This window comes from Tachyglossus aculeatus, chromosome 23 (assembly GCF_015852505.1).
Source record: "Tachyglossus aculeatus isolate mTacAcu1 chromosome 23, mTacAcu1.pri, whole genome shotgun sequence".
NCBI classification, from domain to species: domain Eukaryota; kingdom Metazoa; phylum Chordata; class Mammalia; order Monotremata; family Tachyglossidae; genus Tachyglossus; species Tachyglossus aculeatus.
Genome location: NC_052088.1, coordinates 40006057 through 40033432, shown reverse-complemented (window position 1 = coordinate 40033432; position 27376 = coordinate 40006057). Strand labels below are relative to the sequence as shown.

Below are 27376 nucleotides of genomic sequence, written 5' to 3'. Positions count from 1 at the left end.
GTGAGCCCCCGTGGGACAACCTGATCACCTTGTAACCTCCCCAGCGCTTAGAACAGTGCTTTGCATATAGTAAGCGCTTAATAAATGCCATTATTATTAGTATTATTATTACCAGTGACCGAGACCTTATTCTGGGCAGCCTGGACAGTCGACTTGGCTCAGGAGAGGCTTTGCTTAGGCTGCTCTGCACCTTGGTAATCCTCAGGAAGGAGTCCAAGCTGAATTTAGGGGAACAGCGTGGCTCAGTGGAAAGAGCCTGGGCTTCGGAGTCAGAGGTCATGGGTTCAAATCCCAGCTCTGCCACTTGTCAGCTGTGTGACTTTGGACAAATCACTTCACTTCTCTGTGCCTTAGTTGCCTCATCTGTGAAATGGGGATTAAGACTGTGAGCCCCCTGTGGGACAACCTGATCGCCTTGTAACCTCCTCGGCGCTTAGAACAGTGCTTTGCACATAGTAAGTGCTTAGTAAATGCCATATTAAAAAAAAAACTTATTTCAGTTGCAGCTCAGGTTCTCCACCTGTGAGGAAGCCTCATTTGAGGTGGCAGGAATTTTGGAGCCAGAGGTTTTGAGGCGTTTTATCTCCCCGTTGTTAGTTCTTCCCTTTGGGACTTCTCAGGGGACAAGCATTCTTTGCAAAAACTTCCAGGGGAGATTTTTCCCCTGGCCCCTTGAACTAGCTGAGTAGTCAGTCCTCGCTTGAAGCCAGTGGGATATTTTACCCCTTCCTTTCTCTCCTCCTGAAGCAGCCATCTTCCTCCTACCGCCTGCTTTGGGGAGTAGTTTCCAGGAAGTGAAAATCAAATTAGCCTCTGCTGGTGAGCTTTCCCCAAACGGGTTCTCTTTAAAGGTAACATTTGCCCCCTCCCTGTCCTGATTCAAATCGCGAAGGCATGAAGGGCCTCTGTCTTTTGTGTAGACTCTGTTGTGGAGGGGAGGGACGCTGTTGTTACTTTAGAGGTTTTGAGGTTACATCATTGTGGGATTCAAATTCCCAAGGGGCTCCCCGCCGGAATGGGCAGTGGCATGGATGTTGGGGGGATCTCCACCTCAGCTTTATCACTAGGTAACTCGGAACCTAATGCTCTTGTTTGTTGGTTTTTGTTTGACTCTGAGCCAGAAAGCAGCAGCCTGCCTAAACTTTGATTTCAGTGGCCTTGCACGTTCAAGCTTTTAAAATATACTTATTAAGGGCGTAGGATGCTTAAAGATCTGTGGAGGCTGAATTGGGTGAGAAAAAGTGACTCGCCAATAAACAGGGTGATGGATGGGAAATGTGGCTTTTTTGGAAGGCTGCCAACGGTCCTGGTGGGCATCCCAATGCCACGAGGAGTGGCCGGGCAGAACTGCAGGGCAGGATGCATCCCTGACTTGTCAAAAGCAGCAGCTCCCTGTTTTTAGGAGCCCGGATGGACTTTTGATCAAGTCAGGGAGTTCCTCCGTCGACTATCTTCCCCCGGTCCTCAGCCAGTCACCTTTTCCATCCAAATCTCCAACTTGTTGAGATTTGAAATAACTGGGCTCTCGAGGACTGAGGGTCGAATAGTGAGGCTTCGCTGGTGTTCCCTGCTGAGTGCTTGGCTTTCGAGCGCTCACATTTGAAAATGGAATCTTACTTTATATGCTAGACAAGGTTTATGCCAGCCTAATTGGTTGCTGGCATTTCTTAGCTGCACAGCTGTGGATTCAGCTGTGTACTAGAAACAGTATAATGGGCCCCTGTTTTCGGGGAGCGAAAGGCAATTGTCGACATGTACAGCTAGTTTCTGACAGTTCAATAGTATATAAGCTTTGGAGTTGCAAATTGAATTGCTGTTATCTGTTTTAAATATACTTCGTTTCATCGGCGGTTATTTGAAGCTTGAAAAGTAACTCGGGCATTCATTGAAAGAATTATAGAGACTACCCAAAGACCTCTTTTTTATTTTTTGGCCGGGGGTGGAACGTTTCAATGATAATGAATTGCTGTAGACCTTGGAAAAGTTGGGCACTTCCAGTGTCCTTTCCTTTTTGGCACAAAGGTTGCCTTTTTTTAGGTGTTTGCTTTCTGTATTGGAGAGAGTTTTCATTTGTCTTACCTTCAGACTTTCAACCAATAGTTTTGTCCAAAGGTTTCCAAGTCAGCACACAGACGATAATTTCCCTGTACTTTAAGTTTACAAATCATGGAGCCTTAAATGACATTCAGCTAAACTTAAAATGCTTTGAAAATGAAGGAATGATCATTCATTAATTTATATTGTAGAGCAGTAATTTTATCCTTGCAATTCATGGGTACGTTCTTTTTTTAATAAATTATCTGACCCTCCAAACCTGAAGGAGTAAATGAAAGTTTTTACATTTCTTGAGGTGGTGTTAAATACAATCTTAATGGAAACTAGCTCTTTGTACTATAGTGAAAGCTTCTACTTTAAGGTACTTGGATTTAATTTTTAGATTCCAGCTGACTCCTGTAGCGAACATTGATTTCTACATCCATAATTTTTCTTTGAGATTTTAATTTTTACTCTATTACCCCAGAAATTCTCCATTCTCTTCTTAGTTGGGTTATCTCCCGCTGGGTTTTAGTGGCCTTACAAGCCATGCCTTGAAAAATCTTTAGAGCTGAGATTTCAAATAGTTTAAATAATATTATGAACCCTTGGAAACTGAGGTAGGAATTAGGTTCTCCTAGGGTTTTTTTTTCTTTGTTTTTTATTTTTTAATTGAAGTGCTTCTTTCAGTGCGGTCTCCCTGCCCATACATTGGAGGCTCCAGTTTCCTTTGCAACTCTTCAGTACTGGGAACCATGCAATCAAAATAGTATTAAGCAATGCGCTAATTATGATTTCCCTCAAGACTCTGAGCTCCTTGTAGACAGGAATCTGGTGTACTCTCCCAAGCATTTAGTAAAGTGGTCTACATACACTAGGCGCTCGAAAAATGCCATTGATAGGAGATTCCGAAAGTGGATGCATGGGCGGGTCCATTTTTGGAGGAAACATTTCAGCTAGTAGGGATGTCAGGAGTTTGGAGGGGAATATTCTCCAAGTGTTAGGTGCCTTGTCACTGTGCCACCGTGTTGGATTTGGCAAGGAGTGTGAGTGAGGAGGGAGTGCTGTGCTCATTGACATCAAAGGTGGCCACTCTTGAATTCTCAAGTTATGTTGGAAGGGGACCAGCTTTTCATTTTGAACCCAGGGACAAACTTGAGGTGGGTCAAAGAAGAACAGAGAGGGAAGGAGGAGAGAAGGGAATCCACAAGGGCAACTCCAGTTCTGAAACGGTGATTGGTTTCTCATATCGCCCATTTTAGCCTAAAAAAACCTGGGATGGTCCTCCTGGCTAAACCAGGTTGTAGGGTCAGCCAACTTATACGATGTGGTTTGAGCTGTGTGAACCCTTAGAAATCGCTACGATAGAAGACATCTGGCAAAAACAGTAGAGTAAAATGATGCAAATTGGAATCCCTGTGGTGATGCTACCAGAACAAAGTGCCCCCATTTCCCTGAGGAGATGAATAAATGCATTTTAACAAATGCCACCTTCAGAATTCATAGCTGGGTTATCTTTGCTGCATCTCTCTCAAGAAATGTGGGTGTGGGGGAGTGAGAATTTTAGTGCTAAGCAGAGGAGTGCAGCAGGTGCATCGAAGCATTCATAATCTTCGCTTGCAAGAACGCCCTTCAGTCTCCTTTGAAGCCTCTCCCCCTCGGTGGCTCCCCAGAGGCTGACGGAAAGTACTCTTTCCTGATGGAAGCTGGGCTAATGGCGGCGTTCTTCCAGCGAGATGGGTTGGATCAGACTCGCTTCCCCCTCCATCCCATTCTGCTTTAGGACAAGACAAGACGATGGACGAGAGAACGGCCCAGTCGATACTTTCAAGCCGCCATCGAGTCGCCTTGTCTCTCCCCGGAGTCCACCTTCCCACCTAGGTTATTTTTTTTTCCCTTTCTGCTCTCCGATGTCGGCGTAGCAGGGAGATGCGTCTTTACTGAGTGAGTAGAAACTGAGTTTGAGCTGAGGACTTAATCCCTCACCCAGACTGGATTGAACTGAAAGAGGGACGCTTCCCCGGTCAGAAGGAGACTGCTCCGCTCCTTAGCTTCCTCTGTCCCTGTCTGTGGGCTGGAGAGCAGGCGGGGGACGTGGCTGCCTGCAGGCAGTCTGGGTCCTGGAGGAAGAGGATGATGCCAAAGCCTTGGAAAATGTTGAAGTTGGGAGAAGAGAAGCCTGGCTTTTCCAAGATTCTTCTTTCTAGAGTTTGAACACAAAGGGCATCTCTTCTTGTACAGATAAACGGTCCCTCTGCACCAGTTTGGTTTCCATCATTTTTCTCCATTTGACGGACGGAGCCAGGTGTCCCGGAGGCTTTTGGCTATCAGCAATGGACCCTGTTCAGCCAGGTCACCTTGAAAGAGAGCAAAATCACTGGACCACACTTGGAACTTCTCACTAATCGCTGGCTGGGTTCCCCACCACAGTGGCATAGCCATCTGCCCCCCACCCCGAAGGCCCGGTGTAGAGCGTGTTGGTGTGTTACTTTGTTCTGTAAAGCTATCATCATCATCAATCGTATTTATTGAGCACTTACTGTGTGCAGAGCACTGTACTGAGCGCTTGGGAAGTACAAGTTGGCAACATATACAGTCCCTACCCAACAATGGGCTCACAGTCTAAAAGACAGGAGGAGGTTTTGAGGCTATATCTAATCAGCCCCTTGCCTGTAAGCCCAATTGCCTCATAACCATCCTGCAGCATTACAGAGTTCATCCACATCTGACCGATTTCTTTGCTCAAGGAATACAGTTGACGGACTGATGGACTCACGGCAGTTAATGCCAATTTCCTCTCCTCCTCCTTTCTCCTCTTAGTGGTATTGGTGGAGTAGTCATTATGTGCGGAGTGTTCTCCGGAGGTGGGGGATTTCAGAGGGAAATACCGAGACTCTTGGGCAGTGGATGGAAGGGTCTGTTTATACCACTCATCTTCTCTGGGTTAAATAATGCCCATTCTAACCTTTCCTTGAGGTTCTGGATTTGAACAGCACTCTAAAAGGTCTGGACAAATTTTGGACCCTGAACTGGGTCCCAGGATGCGATCGGAGTAATAGAGTTTGATTCCCCTAATGCCAACCTATTCACTGTACCTCGATCTCGTCCGTCTCACTGCCAACCTCTTTCTGGCCTGGAACGTCCTCCCTCTTCATGTGTGACACATAGTCACTCTCCCACTTTCAGAGCCATACTGAAGGCACAACTCCAGAAGGCCTTCCCTAACTCAGCCCTCATTTCCTTTTCTCCCACTCCCTTCTGCATCACCTTGGTACTTGGATTTGCACCCTTTATTCACCGCTCCCTCTGCTCCACAGCACTTACGTACGTCTCTGTAATTAATGTATATTAATGTCTGTCTTCCCCTTTAGACTGTAAGCTTATCGTGGGCCAGGAATATGTGTACCAACTCTGTACCCTCCCAAGCACTTAGTACAGTGCTCTGTACAGAGTAAGTGCTCAATAAATATGATTGATTGATCTATCGATTGAAGGACCATAGATCAGCCCTTTATTCATCAGTGGGAGAATTGCCTGGTGGTTTTCGGACATCATGAATTCCCATAAATTCATTCTCCGAGGATCACACTCCTGCCTCTCTTAGCCCTGTATTGCTCACTTGGTCACTTAGGACTCCCTAAGGCGTTTTCTCTGGAACCTTTGCCTGATTGGGATTTTAATGAATAATGATGGTATTTGTTAAGCGCTTACTATGTGCCTTCAAGCACTGTTCTAAGTGCTGGTGGGGATACAAGGTGATACATATTTTACCAATATGTACATGAGTAGTTGATTTCATCCTGCTAGGTGGACTCTCCAAGTCCATTTGATTATAAAAGAAATGGAGACGGGAGGCCTGGAGGAAATCTGGGCACTCATGGAGCGCCGAGATGTGTTTGGTAGGTCGTGGAGGGGCCACAGATTTGTTGGGCAAGAAGGCTTATGTGAGCACAAACATGATTCACTCTAAATCTTTTCACCAGGCATGCATTTTCAGGGTGGAAGAAAGACAGGGTAAAGACTTCTTAGCTACAGGGTGTTTTTTGGGGGGGGGAAAGGGTGTAGGTGTACCCCTCCACCGGCCTTTGCATTATTGACCATGGCACAGGTCCCTTCCAACCCACCTCCGACCCTTAGTGTGGAATGTGTAACAGAACCATTGTGCTTGCTAGTAAGTCTGTCAACAGAGGCTGGGATCCACCAATTTTTCCCCCTCGTGCAGTTAATTCTTGTGCCTTATTTGTGATTCCCAAAGTGAGACAGGTCTATTGTGCCCTCCGAGATTGATAGGACCACCTAGTTAATAATAGTAATGATAATAATGATGGTATTTGTTTAGCAGCATGGCTCAGTGGAAAGAGCACGGGCTTTGGAGTCAGAGGTCATGGGTTCGAATCCCGGCTCTGCCAATTTTGTCAGCTGTGTGACTTTGGGCAAGTCATTTAACTTCTCTGTGCCTGTTACTTCATCTGTAAAATGGGGATTAAGACTGTGAGCCCCCCGTGGGACAACCTGTTCACCTTGTAACCTCCCCAGTGCTTAGAACAGTGCTTTGCACATAGTAAGTGCTTAACAAATACCATTATTATTACTATTTAACTTCTCTGTGCCTCAGTTACTTCATCTGTAAAATGGGGATTAAGACTGTGAGCCCCCCCGCGGGACAACCTGATCACCTTGTAACCTCCCCAGCGCTTTGAACAGTGCTTTGCACATAGTAAGCACTTAACAAATACCATTATTATTATTATTTACCTTCTCTGTGCCTCAGTTACTTCATGTGTAAAATGGGGATTAAGACTGTGAGCCTCCCGTGGGACAACCTGATCACCTTGTAACCTCCCCAGTGCTTTGAACAGTGCTTTGCACATAGTAAGCGCTTAACAAATGCCATCATTATTATTATTATTACTATGTGCCAGACACTGTATTAAGTGCCGGGGTGGATACAAGCTAATCAAGTTGGACACAGTCCTTGTCCCACGTGGGGCTCACAGTCTTAATCCCCATTTTACAGATGAGGTAACTGAGGCACAGAGAAGTGAAGTGACTTGCTCAAGGTCACACAGCGGACAAATGGAGGAGCCAGGATTAGAACCTATGACTTTCTGACTCGGTGGGTCCGTGCTGTAGCCACTACACCGCTGCTGGCTGTCCTCTCAGTCCTGAGAGTAGCCATGTGCTGAGAGGCCGTGGGCAAGAAGGTTTCATTTGCTTCCTCGTTCTTCTTTACCCATTTCAGTTGGGGAAAGAAAACGGGAATTAAATCGTGATTGAATTGCAGTTTCTTTAGTTGTTAAAAGATCAGTATTTTCAAATGCATCCTAATGATTCCCTTGAAGGTGGGACGTTTGTCAGCTAACCCTATTGTATTGTACAAGGGCTTAGGACAGTGATGTGCATGTAGTAAGCATTCAATAAATGCCATGGATTGATTGCTTTTATTAGCAGATTTGAGGATTTTCCATATTGACTGTTGCGGTTAAAATTTATTTTATATCAGTAACTGCCATGGCTTCCCTTCTTAGCAGTTGTAGGGTTAAGGTAATTTATTATTGATGATTTTACTCGAGGGCACTTGGTCCAGATGACGACTCAATTTAGTGAAAGTGCATTAGGGAGAGGTTCATTCTAACCCCAGTTCAGACCTACCACTTTAGGATGGGGAGATCCAATTTACTGAAAGATCCGAGTTTGAATATATGCCTTTATATCAGTGCTGGTGCCGCCATGGGCGGCCTCTGACGTGGCGCTACCCCCTGTATCACTTTCTATTCTTTTTTTCTTTTGAGTTCCCAACAAGGAAAGATCATTCTGAGTAGTGATAATTTTAATGGCTCGCCTCGGGTATCGCAACAAAGCCACAGCTCGGAACAAAGAATTCATGAATACAGGTCTGTTGAGTGAGTGTTGATCAGGCATTCATTCATTCAGTCGTATTTATTGAGCGCTTACTGTGTGCAGAGCACTGTACTAAGCACTTGGGAAGTACAAGTTGGCGACGTATAGAGACGGTCCCTACCCAACAACGGGCTCACGGTCTAGAAGGGGGAGACAGGCAACAAAACAGAACGTGTGGACAGGTGTCAAGTCGTCAGAATAAATAGAAGTAAAGCTAGATGCACATCATCAAAATAAATAGAATAGTAAATAAGTACAAGTAAATAAAGCGGTACAAACATATACAGGTGCTGTAGGGAGGGGAAGGAGGTAGGGCGGGGGGAAGGAAAAAGGGGGCTCGGTCTGGGAAGGCCTCCTGGAGGAGGTGAGCTCTCGGTGGGGCTTTGAAGGGAGGAAGAGAGATAGTTTGGCAGATGTGAGGAGGGAGGGAATTCCAGGCCAGGGGATGGACGTAGGCCGGGGGTCGACGGCGGGACAGGTGAGAACGAGGCATAGTGAGGAGGTTAGCGGCAGAGGAGCGGAGGGTGCGGGCTGGGCTGGAGAAGGAGAGGAGGGAGGTGAGGTAGGAAGAGGGGAGGAACATTCCCAGAGCGTTTCTGCACAAAGATGATCCGGGCAGCAGCGTGAAGTATAGACTGAAGTGTGGGGAGACAGGAAGATGGGAGATCAGAGAGGAGGCTGATGCAGTAATCCAGTCGGGATAGGATGAAACATTGAACCAGCAAGGTAGCAGTTTGGTTGGAGAGGAAAGGGCGGATCTTGGCGATGTTGCGGAGGTGAGAACCGGCAGGTTTTGGTGACGGATTGGATGTGAGGGGTGAACGAAGTTAGGTGCTCTGGGGAATTATGAAGGGAGAACGAGATCAGGGCCCTGCCTTGAAAAAGCTTCTGTCTCATTTGGAAAGAAGGCAGACACAGATCCGCAAACGTAGGAGAAATAGGAAACTCAAGTGATTGAAATAAATAAGTGTAAGGGGGAGGAGGAGCCCAGCATCGGCAAAGCCGAGTGGAAGGACAGGCTAATTTGGCCAGAGCTAAGGGTGTAAATGGAGGGTTTTAGACTGTGAGCCCACTGCTGGGTAGGGACTGTCTCTATATGTTGCCAACTTGTACTTCCCAAGCGCTTAGTACAGTGCTCTGCACACAGTCAGCGCTCAATAAATACGATTGATGATGATGATGAGGGCGGGGGGAAGAGGTCGCGGGAGGAGAGGTGGACTGGGGATCAAGGAGCCGGCTGGTGGAGCCAGCCAAATGTCTGACCCCAGACGTAGGAAGCTCTGAGCAGCTGAGCCCACGGGGTGTTTGGGAGCTGCCGCAGGCTTCGGTGGAGGTGGTGGTTTCCTTCCTGCCCTGTTCTCCGTGCTCTACAGCTCTTAAAAGTCATATTTCTGCCATGGATTCATGAGCCAAGAAGGAATTTTTTTCTAGACTAAGAAAGAGGGAGGAGGAGGATATTGGTCTGGCTGCTTGTAACAGCCTTCCCCAAATTTTTTCTCAAGGGATGGTGTGTTTATGTTTCAGGAGAAAAAATTATATGTGTGTGTTTTTAAATGGTATTTGTTCAGTGCTTACTATGTGCTAGACACTGTACTAAGTGAAGCAGCGTGGCTCAGTGGAAAGAGCACGGGCTTTGGAGTCAGATCATGGGTTCAAATCCTGGCTCCCCCATGTCTGCTGTGTGACCTTAGGCAAGTCACTTAACTTCTCTAAGCCAGTTACCTCACCTGTAAAATGGGGATTAAGACTGTGAGCCCCACGTGGGACAGCCTGATCACCTTGTTTCCCCCCCAGCGCTTAGAACAGTGCTTTGCACATAGTAAGCGCTTAATAAATGCCATCATCGTTACCAAGTGCTGGGGTAGATACGAGGTAATCAGGTTGGGCACAGTCCCTGTCCCTCATAGGACTCACAGGCTTAATCCCCATTTTATAGATGGGGTAACTGAGGCACAGTGAAGTGACTCGCCCAAGTCACATGGCAGACAGGTGGCAGAGCTGGATTAGAACCCAGGTCCTCTGATTCCCAGTATAACGCTCTCGCCACTAGATCACGCTGCTTCCAGACTGTGAGCTCATTGTGGGCAGGGAAAATGTCTACCAACTCCGTGTACCGTACTCTCCCATCATCATCATCATCAATCGTATTTATTGAGCGCTTACTATGTGCAGAGCACTGTACTAAGCGCTTGGGAAGTACAAATTGGCAACATATAGAGACAGTCCCTACCCAACAATGGGCTCACAGTCTCCCAAGCCCTTAGTAGAGTGCTCTGCACACAGTAAGAACTCAGTAAATGCCATTGATTGATTGATTGATTCAGATGTGGAGTTCCAGATCATTAAGCCCTTCAAATAGCGAAAAGATCTGTGGGATTGATTTTACTTCCACCAATATTCTTGTGCATCAGAATAATTTTATGTTTTACTGAAGGTAGAAGTGAACTGTGGTTTTTGGAGGCAGAAGGATGAATTTGCTGGTTTTTTTTTTAATTGTCCTAATTTTAGAGTTGTTTCAAAACAGGTTTTTCCATTAGTGTTTTCTTTTCGTGTTTGAAGGAAATTAACCTTACAGTCAGTGTTGCCTGGCAAGTCCCTCGCCTTTTAATCTCACTTGAAACCAGATTCTATGTTGTGTGCCTCATTTTGAAAAAAATAAATTGAGCTCATTTCATTGCTTGAGCTCCCTAGAAATCATTTTTAAAGAAGGGACGTGCCTGGCTCATATAAAGTGTATTGGGTAGCGATGCCCCCCAACCCCCAAACAGAAAATTGATTCCGTAAAGCGAGTTGTGTTGCTATGACAATAAGCAGAGCAGGCTTATACAGGACAGATGCAGCAATCACGGTGCCGAGCCTGCCTGCATTCCTTAACCCTTTTTGCCATAAAAAGCTAGACTAAAGACTAGGTTTTTCTCCAGAAATGAGCAAGCCCCAAGTGTCCTGTATATATGTTTGTACAGGTTTATTGCTCTATTTTACTTGTACATATTTACTATTCTATTTATTCATTTATTTTATTTTGTTATTATGTTTTGTTTTGTTGTCTCCCCCCCCCCCCCCCCCTTCTAGACTGTGATCCCGCTGTTGGGTAGGGACCGTCTCTATATGTTGTCGACTTGTACTTCCCAAGCGCTTAGTACAGTGCTCTGCACGTAGTAAGTGCTCAATAAATACGATTGAATGAATGAATGAATAGCTCTCTTCCTCCCTCCAAAGCCCTACTGAGAGCTCACCTCCTCCGGGAGGCCTTCCCACACTGAGCCCCCTTTTCCTTCTCCTCCCCATCCCCCCCCCCGCCCTACCTCCTTCCCCTCCCCACAGCACCTGTATATATGTTTGTGTAGGTTTATGACTCTATTTTACTTGTACATATTTACTATTCTATTTTCTCATTTATTTTATTTTGTTAATATGTTTTGTTTTGTTGTCTGTCTCCCCCTTTAGACTTTGAGCCCGCTGTTGGGTAGGGACCATCTCTATATGTTACCAACTTGTACTCCCCAGACGCTTAGTACAGTGCTCTGCACACAGTAAGCGCTCAATAAATACAGTTGAATGAATGAAAGTGTCCCAAAGTATTCTGTGCTCCAGCTGTCACCAGTGTGAACCCGGTTGCGCTCACCTTCCTTCCCCAGCAACTGCTGGGAGTAAGAGGAGGCAGGTCCCTTCTTTCAAGTTCACCCACCTGAGTAATGGCCTAACTTTATGGAAAAGCGGGAGTAGCTGGGGCCGTCCCGCCCTTCCCTTTGAGGAAATCCCAGCCGAGATTTAGCCTGAGGGCAGAGGGCACGGGCACCCAGAGGTGCCAGCTGAGATCCTGGAGGAGAATGGCTGCCCGCAAACAGAATACCCAAGCAGCTGCTGGGTGGCCTGCCGGGACCGGGGCATCTTAGGCAGAGGGAGAGCTGCCAGGCAACACAACCACAACAATGCACCCTATTTTGGAGGCTCCCGGGAGTCAGCCACAACACACAAACAAGCCGGCGGGGGAAATCGGAAAGGAGGGGGCTAAGTGGAACCACGGCCCTGCCTGTAGCCAGTGCCAAGGGGCAACCAAGACCGCTCCGGCCTCAGTCCCACACAGGGATAAAAATCACATGGGCTGGAGGTCATCTTTGAACCCCAAGAGTAAGAGGGTGTGTGCGTGTGTGCGTATGTGTAAAATTAAAAAGCCACATTCGCAAGTGCCCAGCGAGATGGAAAATGTTCACTTCTTTGGCCCCTGTTCAGCCTGGGCCTTTTCTGAAGGTGAGGAGAAATTCATTCATTAATTCAATCGTATTTATTGAGCGCTTACTGTGTGCAGACACTTACTAAGCGCTTGGGAAGTACAAGTTGGCAACATATAGAGACGGTCCCTACCCAGCAACGAGCTCACAGTCTAGAAGGGGGGAGACAGATGACAGAACAGAACATGTAGACAGGTGTCAAAACCATCAGAATAAATAGAATTGTAGCTGTAGGTTGTTGAGGGTGGCCCAGGGACACACCCTCCCACCAGGGTGGCACTAAAGGATTGTGGACACCCCTTTGCCCACCCTAAACAGGACCTGTGTAAATACGTCAGGTTGTTTTAGGGACCTGCTGAAAGATACTTTGTAGAAGTTGACGTAATCCGTATGGCTGCCGAGGGGGACCCCAGGGGACCCCAACCCCTATGTTTCCCAGGCCTTCGAGCCCCATCACGGATCCCTATGGACGTGGATGCCACTTCCGAGACGCAGGACTCAGTGGCTGGAGCCGAGGCAGAGGGAGACTGGGCACCAGAAATCAACACCGTGGGCTGTCAGGTGGAGGGGCATGAGAAGGCATGGGACTGGCCCCCCCGGTGCCACTTCTGTGTTGAGCTGGACCTCTTCACCTTGTCTTCGTGCTGTCGGAAGATGACCCGAGGTGCTTGCTTGCAAGGGTCAGGGGCAGTTGGGTAATCGGCAACTTAGCAATCTCTGATCTGACCAGTCGTGGTTTTTATTTGACTCAAATAAAACTGACATTTGCTGAACCCTGGTGCTAAGCGTATTCGTGGAATGCTTCCTGCTGGGCTAAGCCTTGGTGTAAGTGAGTTTATGTCGGTGGGGAGAGAGGAGGGTAGGCTTTGTTTATGGACAAGAGTAGACTTAGGCCGTGTGCTGGGTAGTGGTTTTGGTTTCCAGGAAAGGGCTTGGGGAAGCATTGATTACTTGGGTAGCTGAGCCTTTCCTGGCCAGTTTTTTTACAAGATTTTACGTCTTTCAAAAATACCCAATTGGTCTCCCTGTGATGACGAGTTCTTTAGTGGCTCCAAAAGTTATGGTCCCCTGACCGGACTTCTTTGAGGGGGAGCAGGGGGATGCCTTATCTCAGGGGAGAGTGGGGTGCCGGGGGAGAGCCTTCTACTGGGAGAAGAGAAGCGGGGAAGCGAAGCCTGCCGCCAGAGCCCAGGCCAGGCTCCGGCTAGGAGGATCCATCTGGCTGTCGGGATGGAGGGATCTTTTGTTGCCAAAGCCTGCCGGCTGCAGGACCGGGAATTGGGCTTCCCTCTTGGTCTGATCCACCGGGCCGGCTCTTGGAACACCCTGGCCAATCTCTCTGTGTCCTGGTGGGAGTGTTTCATGTGGAGAAAGGCTGGTGAGTGATCTCCAAAGACCTGACCTCCCGATGCTTTCTATTCCCCTTTAGGCCGGATACACCAAGCCATGGTAACATCTCTGAACGAAGATAACGAAAGTATAACCGTCGAGTGGATCGAGAATGGAGATACAAAGGGCAAAGAGGTATGCAGATTCCCCTCACCCTCTTGGGTAATTCCAGCGTTTTCTACTGCTGCAAGCATTTTGACTCTGAGTTCAACCATAATCTTTTCTATGATTCTTCCTTCAACTGTAGGTTCTGGATTTTATTTACTGTAAGATGTGGGATTTCCTGAGTGTGCATTCTCATAGAAAAGTGGTTTGAAACAGTGAGTTCGGTGAATTGGTGCTGTTCTTGTTTTCACTGATTTTTTTAACTGCTGTTTCCCCGCCTCTGGTTGTCCTAAGAAACTGTTTGTGATTATAAGAAAATGCATACCTCTGAAAAGTTATTTATTCCCAAACTTGGCCTACAGATCGATTGCGAATTCCAGAGAATTGTTTCTATTTGGAAAATAGGATTCCTTTTTCTCATCTGCTATTGAACATGCTTGCTGTACAATGGAAATACCACTTTTGTTCTAACCCGGCTCACTAAAGTGTAATAGAATCTGTCACAGTTCCTTTTATAACCTCAATCTCCTCTTCCCTGTACTCTGTGGGCATCTTTGGACCATTGTGGGAATGGAAGGAATGAGTTGTTAACCCCTCAAATGGGGCTTCTCAAGTGAATTCAGGATAGTTTAGGTGTCCTGGTATTCAAGACCCTGCCAACCTTGGACTGAAATCAGTGTGCGTATGTGTGTGTCTGTCTGACAGTCAATCAATCATATTTATCGAGTGCTTACTGAGTGCAGAGCACTGTACTAAGCACTTGGGAGAGTACAATATAACAATATAACAGACACATTCCCTACCCACAATGAGCTTATAGTCTAGATATCAATATAAATAAAATTAATTCTATCCATAAGTACTGTGGGGCTGGGAGAGGGTATGAATAAAGGGAATAAGTCAGGGTGACGCAGAAGGGAGTGGGAGAAGATGAAAGGAGGTCTTAGGGAAGGCCTCTTGGAGGAGATGTGCCTTCGATAAGGCTTTGAAGGTGGGGAGAGTGTTGCATTCATATCAAAGGAGGAAGAGGAAAGTTGGGAGATTTGATTTTTCCCCCCCCACAAATATATCCTCAAGTGGAGTTCTGTCTTTTCTTTCTACAGATTGACCTGGAGAGTATATTTTCACTTAACCCTGACCTGGCCCCTGATGAGGACATTGAACCCAGCCCAGAAGCACTCCCACCTCCTACTCCTTCTGCCAAAATAAGTAAGATTGTGAAGGTTAGTGATGGCGGCAGCCCAGGCCAAATTGGTTGGAACTGATGGCAGAGTCTTGGGCCAGGGAAGCCAGGCGTGAAGACTGCGGGACCGCGACCCCGCGCAGAGGACCTGGTGTCGGTGCCAGTGGCTTGTGCTGTGCCCCTCCCGTCTCTGGTCCGTGCCTGCTGGGGCGTGGAGCGCCACGGAGGAAGCATACGGGTGGGGTGCAGCATGCGGTGAAGTGCCCGCGGGCAGGACCTCCTTCTGGATGAAGTGGCCCCGGGAGCCACTGCCATTTTCCCCATCCACCTTCAGCGAGCCATTTTTTCCGGATTCCCTCTTGGCCTCTCTGCCTAGCGGAATCGCTCTAGCTGGTCACACATCTGACCAGCAACGATAAAGCCATTGACTACCAGAGCGGGTGTTCCCCTGCAGGTGCCAGTGGGGTGGGTGGGACTAACAGACAGTTAAAACCAGTTGAAGCTTCCAGTTCCCTTGTGGGAGAGTTGAGCCCTAACCCTTTTGACCGAAAGCTCCTTGTGGGCAAGGATTGTGTCTGCTAATGCTGTTGTATTGGACTCTCCCAAGCATTTAACACAGCACTATGGGCACAGTAAGTGCACAGTAATAATAATAATAATAATTCATTCAGGTGTGTTTATTGAGCGCTTACTGTTTTCAGAGCACTGGACTAAGCGCTTGGAAAGTACAATTCGGCAGCAGAGACGATCCTTACCCAACAACGGGCTCACAGACTAGAAGACTATAATAATCATAATAATGAAGATGGTATTTGTTTAAGCACTTACCATGTGCCAAGCACTGTTCTAAGCACTAGGGTAGATACAAGGTTATCAGGTTGTCCCACATGGGGCTCACAGTCTTGGTCCCCATTTTACAGTTGAGGGAACTGAGGCCCAGAAAGTCACACAGCTAACAAGTAGCAGAGCCAGAGTTCGAACCCACGCCCTCTGACTCCCAAGCCTCTTTCCACTAAGCCATGCTGCTTCTCATTCATTCATTTGTATTTAATGATGCTTACTCTATGCAAAGCACTGTACTAAGTGCTTGGGAGAGTACAGTATAACAAGTTGACACATTCCTGACCACAATGAGCTCAGAGTCTAGAGGGGGAGACAGACATCGATATAAATAAATTACAGATATATACATATGTGCTTTGGGGATGGGAGGGAGGATGAATGAAGGAGCAAGTAAGAGCGACGCCGAAGGGAATGGGAGAAGAGAGGAGGGTTTGGTTGGGGAAGGCTTCTTGGAGGAGATGTGTCTTCAGTAAGGTTGAGAGCAATTATCTGTCGCAAATGAGGAGGGAGTGTGTTCCAGTCCAGATATAGGATATGGGTGTGAGAGGTCAGTGGCGAGACAGATGAAATTGAGGTACAATGAGAGGGTGAGCATTAGAGGAACAAAATGTGCGGGCTGGGTTGTAGTAGAAGAGTAGCAAAGTGGGGTAGGAGGGGGCAAGGTGATTAAGTGCTTTAAAGCCAATGGTGAGCAGTTTTTGTTTGATGTGGAGGTGGATGGGCAACCACTGGAGTGTCTTGAGGAGTGGGGAAACATGGTCTGAACATTTTAAAAGGAAGATGATTTGGGCAGCAGAATGGCTCTTGGACTGGTGAGGAGAGACAGGAGGCAGGGAGGTCAGCGAGGAGGCTGATAGAATAATCAAGACAGCATAGGATAAGTGCCTGCAGTAATGTGATTGACTGGTAACCCAAAATCATTGTGACGGATACGCAGCTGGCTCCAGGCTGCAGTGTTAGCCTCTGCTTCCAGGGTATCATGTACGTGTATACGTCCATGGGCTGTTCTTCTGTTTGCTTCTTTGGCTGCTCCTAGCAAATCGAGGCGCTCACACTGGCTTGCATTTTCTGGGAAAGTATCCTGGCTTTGGCTCTCCCGGTCTGTTTTTGGATCAGCCACCTGCCTCTCCTCTCCACATTTCTGAACCCTCTGCAGAGCATTAACTCCGTTGTCTGAAAAAGGGAGAGAATTCCTGCTCAGAGCTTATTGGAAGCAGCAGTTGGGTGCTGCACCAGAAGGACCAAACTGTAGACATCAGCCCCGTGTGGGACAGGGACTGTGTCTGATCTAATTAACTTGTATCTACCTCAGTGCTTAAAACAGTGCTTGGCACATATTAAGCACTAAAAAATACCATAATAATAATAATAGAAGAATCAGAACGCCTGAAACCTGAGGATTTTTGTAGCCGGACCAGGGTCGTCGGGTGTGATTATCTCGGGCCCGGGGAACTGGAAGAGGCCTGAGGTCTTAGTAGGCTGGTGCTCCGTGGTCTGCTCTGGGTTGCGGGGGACTCTGAGCAGCTTCTGTTTGCCCAGAGCAAATAAGAGTAGCCCAGAGCCTAGTTGGACCAGATGAACCTGTTATTTTTCTCCCCACCTTCCTCCAGCCCTCTCTTGGCCATGTTCTGTCGTGTCATCATCGCCCCTTACCCCCTCCAGCCCCACCGGCTCACCTGGGTCCCACTAACTGTGACTGTGAGCCCACTATTGGGTAGGGACTGTCTCTATATGTTGCCAACTTGTACTTCCCAAGCGCTTAGTACAGTGCTCTGCACACAGTAAGCGCTCAATAAATACGATTGATTGATTGATTGATTTGGTCAGTAGGGACAGCAGCGTGGCTCAGTGGAAAGAGCCCGGGCTTTGGAGTCAGAGGTCATGGGTTCAAACCCCGTCTCCGCCAATTGTCAGCTGGGTGACTTTGGGCGAGTCACTTCACTTCTCTGTGCCTCGGTTACCTCATCTGCAAAATGGGGATTAAGACTGTGAGCGCGCTGAGGGACAACCTGATCACCTTGTAACCTCCCCAGCGCTTAGAACAGTGCTTTGCACATAGTAAGCACTTAATAAATGCCATTATTATTATTATTATTATTAGGGGTCCTGTCCTACACCGGCCGGGTCTGGCTGACTGCAGCCTCCTGGGTTACTTAAGCCTTGGATGGAAGCAGAGCGGAGCAGCTCCTTCTGAGGAATTTCAAGTCCTGAGCAGCCCAAGGGTCGCCCCTGGGCCTTCAGCCAGTAACATACCTTCTGTTTTAAAAACTGCAATGCAGACTGTCTTCAAGACTTATACATAGCAGGAATTGCCCTGATGAGCACACGTGTTGGAACTGAGAAAAAGATGTGAAACTCCATAATCCTTTATGCTGCTTTTGTAGATTATAACTACTCACTTTTGTTCAAGGAAGGCAAGCTTCCCAGTTGGGATTGGTAATGGGGAAAATGAGAGAAATCCACTTTTTCCTTCTCTAGAATCGGCGGACCGTGGCTCCAATTAAGAATGATACTCCTGCTAGAGATAATAGAGGTAAGAGACGAATTAGACCGTTAGTTATTTCAGCTTCCATGAGTTTATGTTGTAGCTTTGATAAAGTAAGAGGAAAGGAAATATTTCCAGCCGCGTTGTTTCCAAACACCCTTGACAGAGGGATTATGATCTATTTGGAGCAGCAGCAGTACGACTGATCACCTATACATTTATGTTCTGGTTATATGGAAAATGTTATTTTAAGCCAAGAGTTTCATAAATGTGATGTATGGCTTCCTTTCAGTTCCCTAAAATAAGTAAATGGGCTTCAACTTTATTTTCCATTTTGTTAGAATTTGTTAGGATTTTTCTGGGTCTTGAGGTTGTTAAAATCATGCCAACGATGGCACCAAAGCCATTTGGGAAAGCGGGAAGGCCAGAGTAATAAATTGTAGATATTCTCAATTGCTACCATGACTCATTTCAGGTAAATGCAACTTTTAATCTCAAAACAGCCACTTCTGAGGTAAAACTTCCCAATAGTTCTATGCCCAGTGTTTTAAAATAGTTTCATCAAAATTGTTTAATGATTTGAGGTGCTTCGTGTTTAGACAAATTAAATGCAGTTATTTATTTTGGGCCCATCAAAATTTTGTTTGGAGTGGTGACTGTTTAAAAAGGCAAGAAATGAAGACTTAAATGAAATTCCGCTTTTTTTCCCCTTAAGTCTTTGGTATTTTTAAGATATTCACTGCAGGAAATGAAAGGGAAACTTTAACAGATCAATTATTCAGAATCAGACGTGCAACTCATTTAGGGGAAATTGTCCATGGGGATGTTTTCCTACCCTACTGACCTTTAGGCTAGGCCTTTAACTCCTCAAGGGTACGTATCGTATCTACAAACCTCCTGGTACTCTCCCAAGTGCTTCGTGCAGTGCTCAGCACACAGTAAGCACTTAATAAATAGATACCATTGATTGATTGCTTCCTCCAGCCCCTTAGTAATCTAATGTTTCTTTATGCCAGCTCTGGGTATGGGGTTATATTTTACCAATCTACCGGAATTCATTGAGTGTCTCCTATGGGTAGAATGCCTTATTAAGCCTTTGGGAGAGCACAATAGAGTTAATAGGCACAATCCCTGCCCTCAAGGGGCTACAGTTTAATGAGGGGAGGCAGCCACTGAAATGAATTATGCGTAAGTAGAAGTAACAGCTTCTAAAGGTAAGTGCACAGGGGCTTAGGGTTTCCACTCTGTTTCTCCACCCAACTGCTACGTCAGCACTTTCTCTGCACTCGAAGAGCCCCCTTATGCAATTAGGGACTCAACCCAGCCCCTCTTCCCACAGCACTCATGTACTTTATCTTTAAACTCTGATAATTCCCTCCACCCATAATTTATTTCTGTGCCTTTCTCCCCTGCTACATTGTAAACTCCTGGAGGGCAGGGATCATATTTACTTAATCTGTTGTCCTCTCCCAAGTGCAGTGCTCTGCCCGTTCAGAGTAAGCCCCCAATAACTGTTGTTGAATGATTGACTGATTAAATTAGATACAAATTAGACCATTAGTTATTTCAGCTTCCATGGGCTTATGTTGTAGCAAGTAAGCGAAAAGGAAATATTTCCAGCCCAGTTGTTTCCAAATATCCTCTACAGAGGGTATTATGATCCCAGGTATCTAGGTGATTCCAAAGTTAAGGGAGAAAGGGATGGAGAAATGAGTGTTAGGAGATGGGATTTCAGAAGAGCTCATTTTTCTAACAGAAATCTGCTTGTGTAATGTAAAGTTAGATGATTAAATGGCTCTTAACACGGTTAATTGCCATCTTTTGAAGAGCGTGATAGTTGTGAGGAACGTATTTTAATGTTCATTTTTGTGCTTTGCTTTAATACTCTGTGTGTTTTTTACAGTGGTTGGTTCTGCCCGTGCCCGGCCTAGTCAACTTCCTGACCAGTCTTCCTCTGCACAACAGAATGGTAGTGTTTCAGATATATCTCCAGTTCAAGCTGCAAAAAAGGAATTTGGACCCCCTTGTATGTAAACCGAGTATCAAGGATTCGTTCATTTTAGGCATACATGTTCTCACTCTTGGTCAACCAGATAAATCCCAAGATGGTTACACTTTACCTGGCAAAAAAAAACTAGATTTTCTGGTCACTATGGTGACCCTAACTCTGTATTCTCGGGCTCCAAGGGGCCTAAATTAGTTCTTCTTGAACTTGCGCAAAACGAGGCCAATCCAAATGGCGAATTACGTCCGACTACCCCATCCTTGGAATTCACACCAAGAGATCACATGTATCATACCATTTGGGTCATTTTCCTGACTCTTTGTTTGCATATTCATTTTCCCATCCCTCAGCGATTTTTTTTTGGTAGTAGCTTTTAGCTAGTAATCGGATAGCTGCGATAGTCCCGGCCAGTCAAGGGGGGCCCATCTTGAAATATACCAGTTTTGGTGGGAGGTCGAGTGCAGACTCCTCCTTTGTAGTTTTAAGTCAGAACGAGGAGGTGGCGTGTCACCGGGGCTAGAGGCCGAGGAGATGATGGGTTTTGGCAGTGCTTATCTGGGATCCCCGTCGCTGCCAGCGGCCCACGTGGCAGAACCCGCTCGGAAGGCCTGGGGTGAAACTCGGCTCCCAACGAAGCTAATTTCTCTTCCTCCCGAGCCTGCCAATCCAGCCCTGACATTCGTGCCCAGAGAACAGGCCGGCTTGTGAATACGCCCGGTACCCGGGTCTGATTTCTAACTCCGGAGATACCCAGGAGGCTAGATATTTGTGGGTTTGGATATTCAAGTTCCCTAGCAGGATCCAGAGCATCCCACCAGAGCCCTTCCGCGCTGTCCGTCTCTCCTAACAAGCTGCCCATTGTCTCTTCCTGGCCTCCTTGGCTTTCCTTCCTGCCAGTGGCTTGAGGCAGGAAGCACTGTCCTGCTGCCCCTTTGTGCTTTCTTCCTGATTTCCTTGACTTTCTAAGGTGTCTCCTTTGCCCCTTAGAGTTTAGACAGGATGCTTGATTCCGCCCGCGCTCCTTCTTGATGCCTGTGCTCTGCCCCGTTCATGACCTCATTATTCTTTTCATTTGTATCAGTTCTCACTCTGGGATCTCTGTGCATGATCCACCAATGCATTGAGGAAGGGATCCCTTTAATTCAAACGCGCATGGCTTTGTTTTTCTCTGCAGCACGTAGGAAATCCAATTGTGTGAAAGAGGTCGAGAAGCTACAAGAAAAACGTGAAAAAAGGAGGTTGCAGCAGCAAGAGCTTAGAGAAAAAAGGGCCCAGGTGTGTATTTTTATTTGGTGTTAGGTACCACTTTGACGCTGGCAGAGTGAGGGGAGGGAGGCTGAAGCGGGGGACGTCAGCAAACTTAGGTAGCTGCCTTGTGTGCAAAAAAAAAAAAAAGGTAAACTGATTAATGAATATTCCATATTCAAAACTCCTTAGTTGTCCTGACCCACCATGGAGAATCTAAAACAAAAGAATCATTGTTCAATTCAATTTGTCAAGCAGTGACAAACATATGAAGTTGATTCATCGTCATTATCAGTGGTATTTATTGAGTACTTACTATATACAGAGCACTGTACTAAGCGCTTGGAAGAGTACAGTATCTTTTCACACTGACACTAAAATTCCCACCCTTTTTGGCTGCTCCCATCTCTGCCCTCCCAACAAAACTCAATGGTGGAGGGAACAGGCTGAGTGGAGGGTTCCTTTTTGGGGGGATGAGCGAGGCCGATAACTGCCGTGCTGCACCTGCAGACGGATCCTGGTCCCTTTGTCGAGCCGACCCCCATGGAGACGTCCTATTTCTGCTTCCTGGGATCTCTGTGCAGACACTCTGAGGATGGGGAGGGATTTGCGGGTCATAGACCCTCCGGCACCACCCTGTGGGTTTCACTACATTCGAGAAACAGAACCCAGGAGAGAACTTCAGTCTCTCCTTGGGAATGGGGCTGTGGAGCCTTCGTTGACTGCTCCCTTGACTCGCCGGGCCGCTGCGTGACTCTAGCCAGAAAGGTGACAGCATGCTGGCCATCACCGGAACAGGGAGAGCAGACAGAATCGGGGCCCCGGCGTTAAAGCCGAAGCGCCCAGGCCTATGCATGGTTGCGCCTCAGGAAGGACAGGTTGGAGCGGAAGAAGGGACGGTGGAGACTGCTAAGGGGATCTGATGTTGGAGTTGGGGAGGAGAGAGGCCAGTGGGGTTAGGACTTGTCAGCCTGGAAGGGCAAAAACCGAGGGGGAATGGGATTGAAGTCTCCAGAGTCACCAAAAATTGGTACCAGGCATTCACAAAATTGTTCATCACAGGACCCCACAGGTTTAGGAGACCCCCTCATCCCCCTTCCTTGAGGCTTGCTCATGGTAGGTTCCCAATAGATCCTCCTTCACCCAGTAGGTGCCACCCAATCGGATTTGGGACCCACAGTCCTTCTAGACTGTGAGCCCACTGTTGGGTAGGGACTGTCTCTATATGTTGCCAACTTGTACTTCCCAAGCGCTTAGTATGTGCTCTGCACACAGTAAGTGCTCAATACATACGATTGATTGATTGATTTGGTACCCTTGAGCCGTTGGGCCAACCAGACGCAGCAGTGGGTTCCAGAGTGGCTTGGATCAATTCCTGGGCAAGCAGCCTGAGCCCTCCTTCGCCATCTCCCAGCTGGCAAGGGGCCTCCTGAAAAGAGTCTTTGTTCTGGGTGGAGCCGGAAGGGTTTCGAGGCCTCGGATTGTACTGCCGGGTTCACTGCATCGGCCCCCTCAAAGGTTGGAACCCCCATGGTTTCCCCGTTGCTTCATGACTTTCTCAGGCCCAGGACATTTCCCACCCTGAGAGGAGCCGGGGGGTGGAGCTGGCTGGAGGAGCAAGGGATGGGGAGATGACTGTGCAAGGTGGGCGGTCATCCTTCAGAGAAAGCAGGATCCAGCTGCTCTTTGGAAGGGTCTGGGAATGGTTCCTGGGAGCCACCCATGGCTCATCCCCCCCCATGTCCCACCCAGGAAGAAAGCTGGGATTCTCCCAGATCTTGGGACTTGCCTGCAGGCTCCCTTCAGTTTTCCCACTTGAGATTGTGAGCTCCTTGAGGTCAGGAAGTAGGGAACTTGCTTCAGTTGAACTCTTCCCAAGGGCTCCGTAATAATAATAAAATGATGGCATTTATTAAGCGCTTACTATGTGCAAAGCACTGTTCTAAGCGCTGGGGAGGTTACAAGGTGATCAGGTTGTCCCACGGGGGGACTCAGTCTTAATCCCCATTTTTACAGTTGAGGTAACTTAGGCCCAGAGAAGTTAAGTGACTTTCCCAAAGTCACACGGCTGACAATTGGCGGAGCCGGGATTTGAACCCATGACCTCTGACTCCAAAGCCTGTGCTCTTTCCATTGAGCCACACTGCTTTGCAAGATATTCGGGAACCACCACTGATTGATTGAAATCAGAGCAGAAGTGTTGCTTTGACCCCCTTCCTTCCTGCCAGTATCTTGGGCCCTGCTGACCGCCCACTGTCGTCTTGCTGTAGGACGTTGATGCCACCAACCCGAATTATGAAATTATGTGTATGATCAGAGACTTTAGAGGAAGCTTGGACTACAGACCCCTGACCACAGCAGATCCTGTAAGTATCTGCACTTTTTTTCTCCATTTTGGCCAGGAGTTTTTATTCATTGAACCGGAAGTCCTTAGCCTCGATTCGGTGCAGGTATGTCTGTTTTACGGAAGCAAATGTTACTCTCCTGTTGCCTCATGCGGTAAAACCTGGATTTTCCAGCTCAGTCCCTGGCTCTGGGAGATCGCCACGTATGGGACGTTGAAGGATCCCCCTCCCGTGGCTGGGGCTGATTAGCCGGGCCCAGGCCGGTCCGGTCGGGGCCCTGGAGTCATTGGAGTCGCGCTGGGCTGGCACTGACCTCACCAGCCAAGTTTGGGCAGGCAGAGATGAGTCCCCAAGTCCCCCAGCTCTGCCTTTCCCCTGTCCTGCATGACCCTTCTTCACCTGAAGTCAGCTGAAGAGTTTGGGGCGATTGCCAGTGGTGCGGTGTAACCCCTCCGGGACCATTGAGAGTTCTCAGATTGGATTTGTAGGGCTTACTGGGAATAGGGCTGCGGGAGTCGACTTGCGGGAGATCAGGAACCTGCTCCACTGTCCTGTTAAATGTGTGGGCTGGGGATGGGCCAGAGCATCTTGTCTGTGCCTCTCTGATCCGGTCAAATGTAAGGGAAACATCTTGGAGTTTCTTTAATGCCGAAATGAAGTCCTAAAAAGAGACGTCTCAAAGTTGGATTTTTTTTCTCTTCTAGATCGACGAACACAGGATATGCGTTTGCGTAAGAAAACGGCCGCTCAACAAAAAAGGTACGGCAGGCCGGCGGCCCGGGTGTCGGTGCTGGGCTGGGCAGGAATCTGATCCGAGATCAGTTGGGACCACGGGATTGAGCAAGCTCTTGAGGGTCAGGCGCCCAGGGGAGGCGGACGTCGTGTTGCTGATCCCACCAACTCTCGTGACCCCATCGATTCTCCTGCCCGCCAATGGTCATTTGCTTCTCCCCGTTCCTGGGGTCTGTGGCTGCTCTGGACAGGGAAGGTTGCTGCCCTGTTTCTGAACCGGGGAGGGGCCGAGGGGGCATCTGGGCACTTTACCCCGGATTGGCAAGTCCTTGCAGGGGCATCCCAGCGGGGATGGTTGTTGCCCCGGCCGGGCGGGCCTGAGGCCTGGGGGAATGGGGCTGCAGCTGGCAGGATAGCCTCAGAAGTCCAATTCCCGTGCCCATGTTGGAAAGTGGGGCCTGAGGGAGATGTGTTAGAGCCAAGGAAGGGCTCTGAGCTCCCAGGGGGCATTGGCCCAGTTGGAGCATAGAATTGGGGAAGGGGCTGGTCTCCGTTCTGCCTTCCTAAGGATTGAATTGGTTCATCCCCTGGAGCCAGGCATGCTGTGGGGGAGCTACGGTCCAGCAACAGTCTTATCAGTCAGTCAGTCAATCAGTTGTGTTCATTGAGCTCTTACTGTGCGGAGAGCACTGTTTTAAGCACTTGGGCGAGTATGGTATAACAGAGGTGGTAGACATGTTCCCTGCTCTTGTGGGGCTTATGGTCAAGAATCTCATGCCAAGCCTTGATGGATGATTCTATTTATGTTCTAGAAACGGTAATGAAAGACCTTGATGTGATCACAATTCCCAGTAAAGATGTCGTGATGGTACATGAGCCCAAACAAAAAGTAGATTTGACCCGGTACCTAGAAAACCAAACCTTTCGCTTTGACTACGCCTTCGATGATTCTGCTCCCAATGAAATGGTGTACAGGTATGTGTGAGCTGCTCCTCTCAAAGAATTTCGGGGAACCAGAGATCTGGGCCTTTCTCCTACCGCCCACCGAACCGTACCCCTCTCTATTTTCAGTCTCTTTTTTTTTTTTCTCCTCCCGTGCAAACCTCCGCAAATCCCATTCATCTGGCTCCCCGGCCCTTTGTTGGCTTACGAGATCTGTGGGAGCGAGGGAGGAGGAAAGAAGGGAAGAAGGCAGCAAAATCAGACCAACTTTGATATTAGCAGAAAGGATGCGGTGGAAGGAAAGCTTCCGTGGCCAAAGGAAGAGTCCCAGAAATAGTCCCTTGGGTTTGTAGAATGCCGTTTCCACTGTTTACCTCATTTTGTTCCAACAGCTGCCTGAGGTAGGGAGAAGCCGAGGCAAAACGGAGACCTCTGGGCCGGCCGGGACCGGGCAGAGAGCACACTTGGGTTTGCCCGGGACCCGCTGGGCTTCCCCGGCCCACCAGAACCGTCCCCTGGCCCCGACGACGGCACTGATACCGCTCCGGCTTCCTGTCTTCCCAGTGAACCGCCGATTGGAATTAGGGCAGAGTCCATCCCGACTGGACACTGATGCTTGTCATTTTTTGGCAAGGTTTGGGTCAGGTTCAAAGTCTCGGGAAGCTGAGTTAGCCGGGCCGGCAGGCTCACTCAAGCAGTGGGAACCGAAGGCGGAGACCCTGCCCTCTGGTCTCTACCACCTCGTAAATGGGGCTTCTGGGCTTCATAAATGGCCCGGTTCACAATTCTAAAGGCATTCCTGGCCTTGATCCGGCCCTCAACCCCTTTGGCCAAAATCATGATCAAGTTTAATATATCTGAGTTCCCCCCAAAATAATGATCATGTTTTTCCTTTTGTCAGATAGCTCTCAATCTAGTTTCATACGACTTTAAGCCCTGCTTGTGGCCTGGCAGAGAGCGTGGGAGGCCTGGGTTCTTGTTGTCTCGGCTGTGCCTGAAGCTGGCTACCATAGACCAAAACCAATCAATCGTATTTATTGAGCGCTTACTGTGTGCAGAGCACTGTACTAAGCGCTTGGGAAGTACAAATTGGCAACATATAGAGACAGTTCCTACCCAGCAGTGGGCTCACAGTCTAGAAAACCACCCAGGCAATGCACACTTGCTTGCCTATCTGCCCAGCTGTTTGCTTGGTACTCCTGTTGCCCTAGCTGGCGGACGCCGGAGTGCCAATGACATGGGGCAAGCCCTAGCTCTGTGAAGCAGCGTGGCTTAATGGCTAGAGCTTGGGCCTGGGAGTTAGAAGGATCTGGGTTCGAATCCCAGCTCTTCCACGTCTGCGGTGTGACCTTCGGCAAGTCACTTCACCTCTCTGAGCCTCAGTTACCTTATCTGTAAAATGAGAATTAAGAGCGTGAGCCGCACGTGGGACAGAGACTGTGTCCAACCTGATTAGCTTGTGTCCGCCCTAGTGCTTAGAACAGTGCTTGGCACAAAGTGAGTGCTTAACAGTATCATGATTATCATTAGCCCTGCTGTCAAGGACTCCGTGCGGGCTCACGGTCCTGAAGTGGCAGACCGAGGCCCGGCTGGTGGACCTGATGAGAGAGTCTTGTCGTCCTCGTCGGCAGGCACCCGACATTCAAATAGTCTCGACCAAGAGGATCAATTGTCCTTTTTGTATTTAACGCTCGTTTTCCTGAAGACCCAGGTGTGGAAAGCGGCAGTCTGAAAGCTCTGTGTTTTGTTTTTAAGGTTTACAGCCAGGCCACTGGTGGAAACTATATTTGAGAGGGGAATGGCCACTTGTTTTGCTTATGGGCAAACAGGCAGTGGAAAAACCCATGTAAGTTGCACTGCAGCGTAAAGCTACTCTAAAACAAATGTATAAGCTTGAACAGTTTACCCTCTCCAAACAACATCTTCACGACCTTC

The 27376-nt window shown here is 48.1% G+C and overlaps 1 protein-coding gene across 4 annotated transcripts in view; it reads left to right on the top strand.

The window, feature by feature from the left end:
• The window catches only part of KIF2A (kinesin family member 2A), an 80412-nt gene that overhangs the window by 30095 nt on the left and 22941 nt on the right, over positions 1–27376 (top strand). For 2 of the 4 annotated variants that reach the window (XM_038765968.1, XM_038765966.1), the window contains exons 2-10: positions 13597–13691; positions 14765–14884; positions 18166–18220; positions 20076–20141; positions 21352–21452; positions 23693–23788; positions 24472–24526; positions 25312–25474; positions 27197–27287. In XM_038765968.1, the coding sequence (XP_038621896.1) occupies positions 13597–13691; positions 14765–14884; positions 18166–18220; positions 20076–20141; positions 21352–21452; positions 23693–23788; positions 24472–24526; positions 25312–25474; positions 27197–27287 (842 nt within the window). Of the gene's footprint in view, positions 1–13596; positions 13692–14764; positions 14885–18165; positions 18221–20075; positions 20199–21351; positions 21453–23692; positions 23789–24471; positions 24527–25311; positions 25475–27196; positions 27288–27376 lie in introns of all 4 variants that reach the window. The other 2 variants (XM_038765967.1, XM_038765965.1) reach the window with 1 other exon arrangement.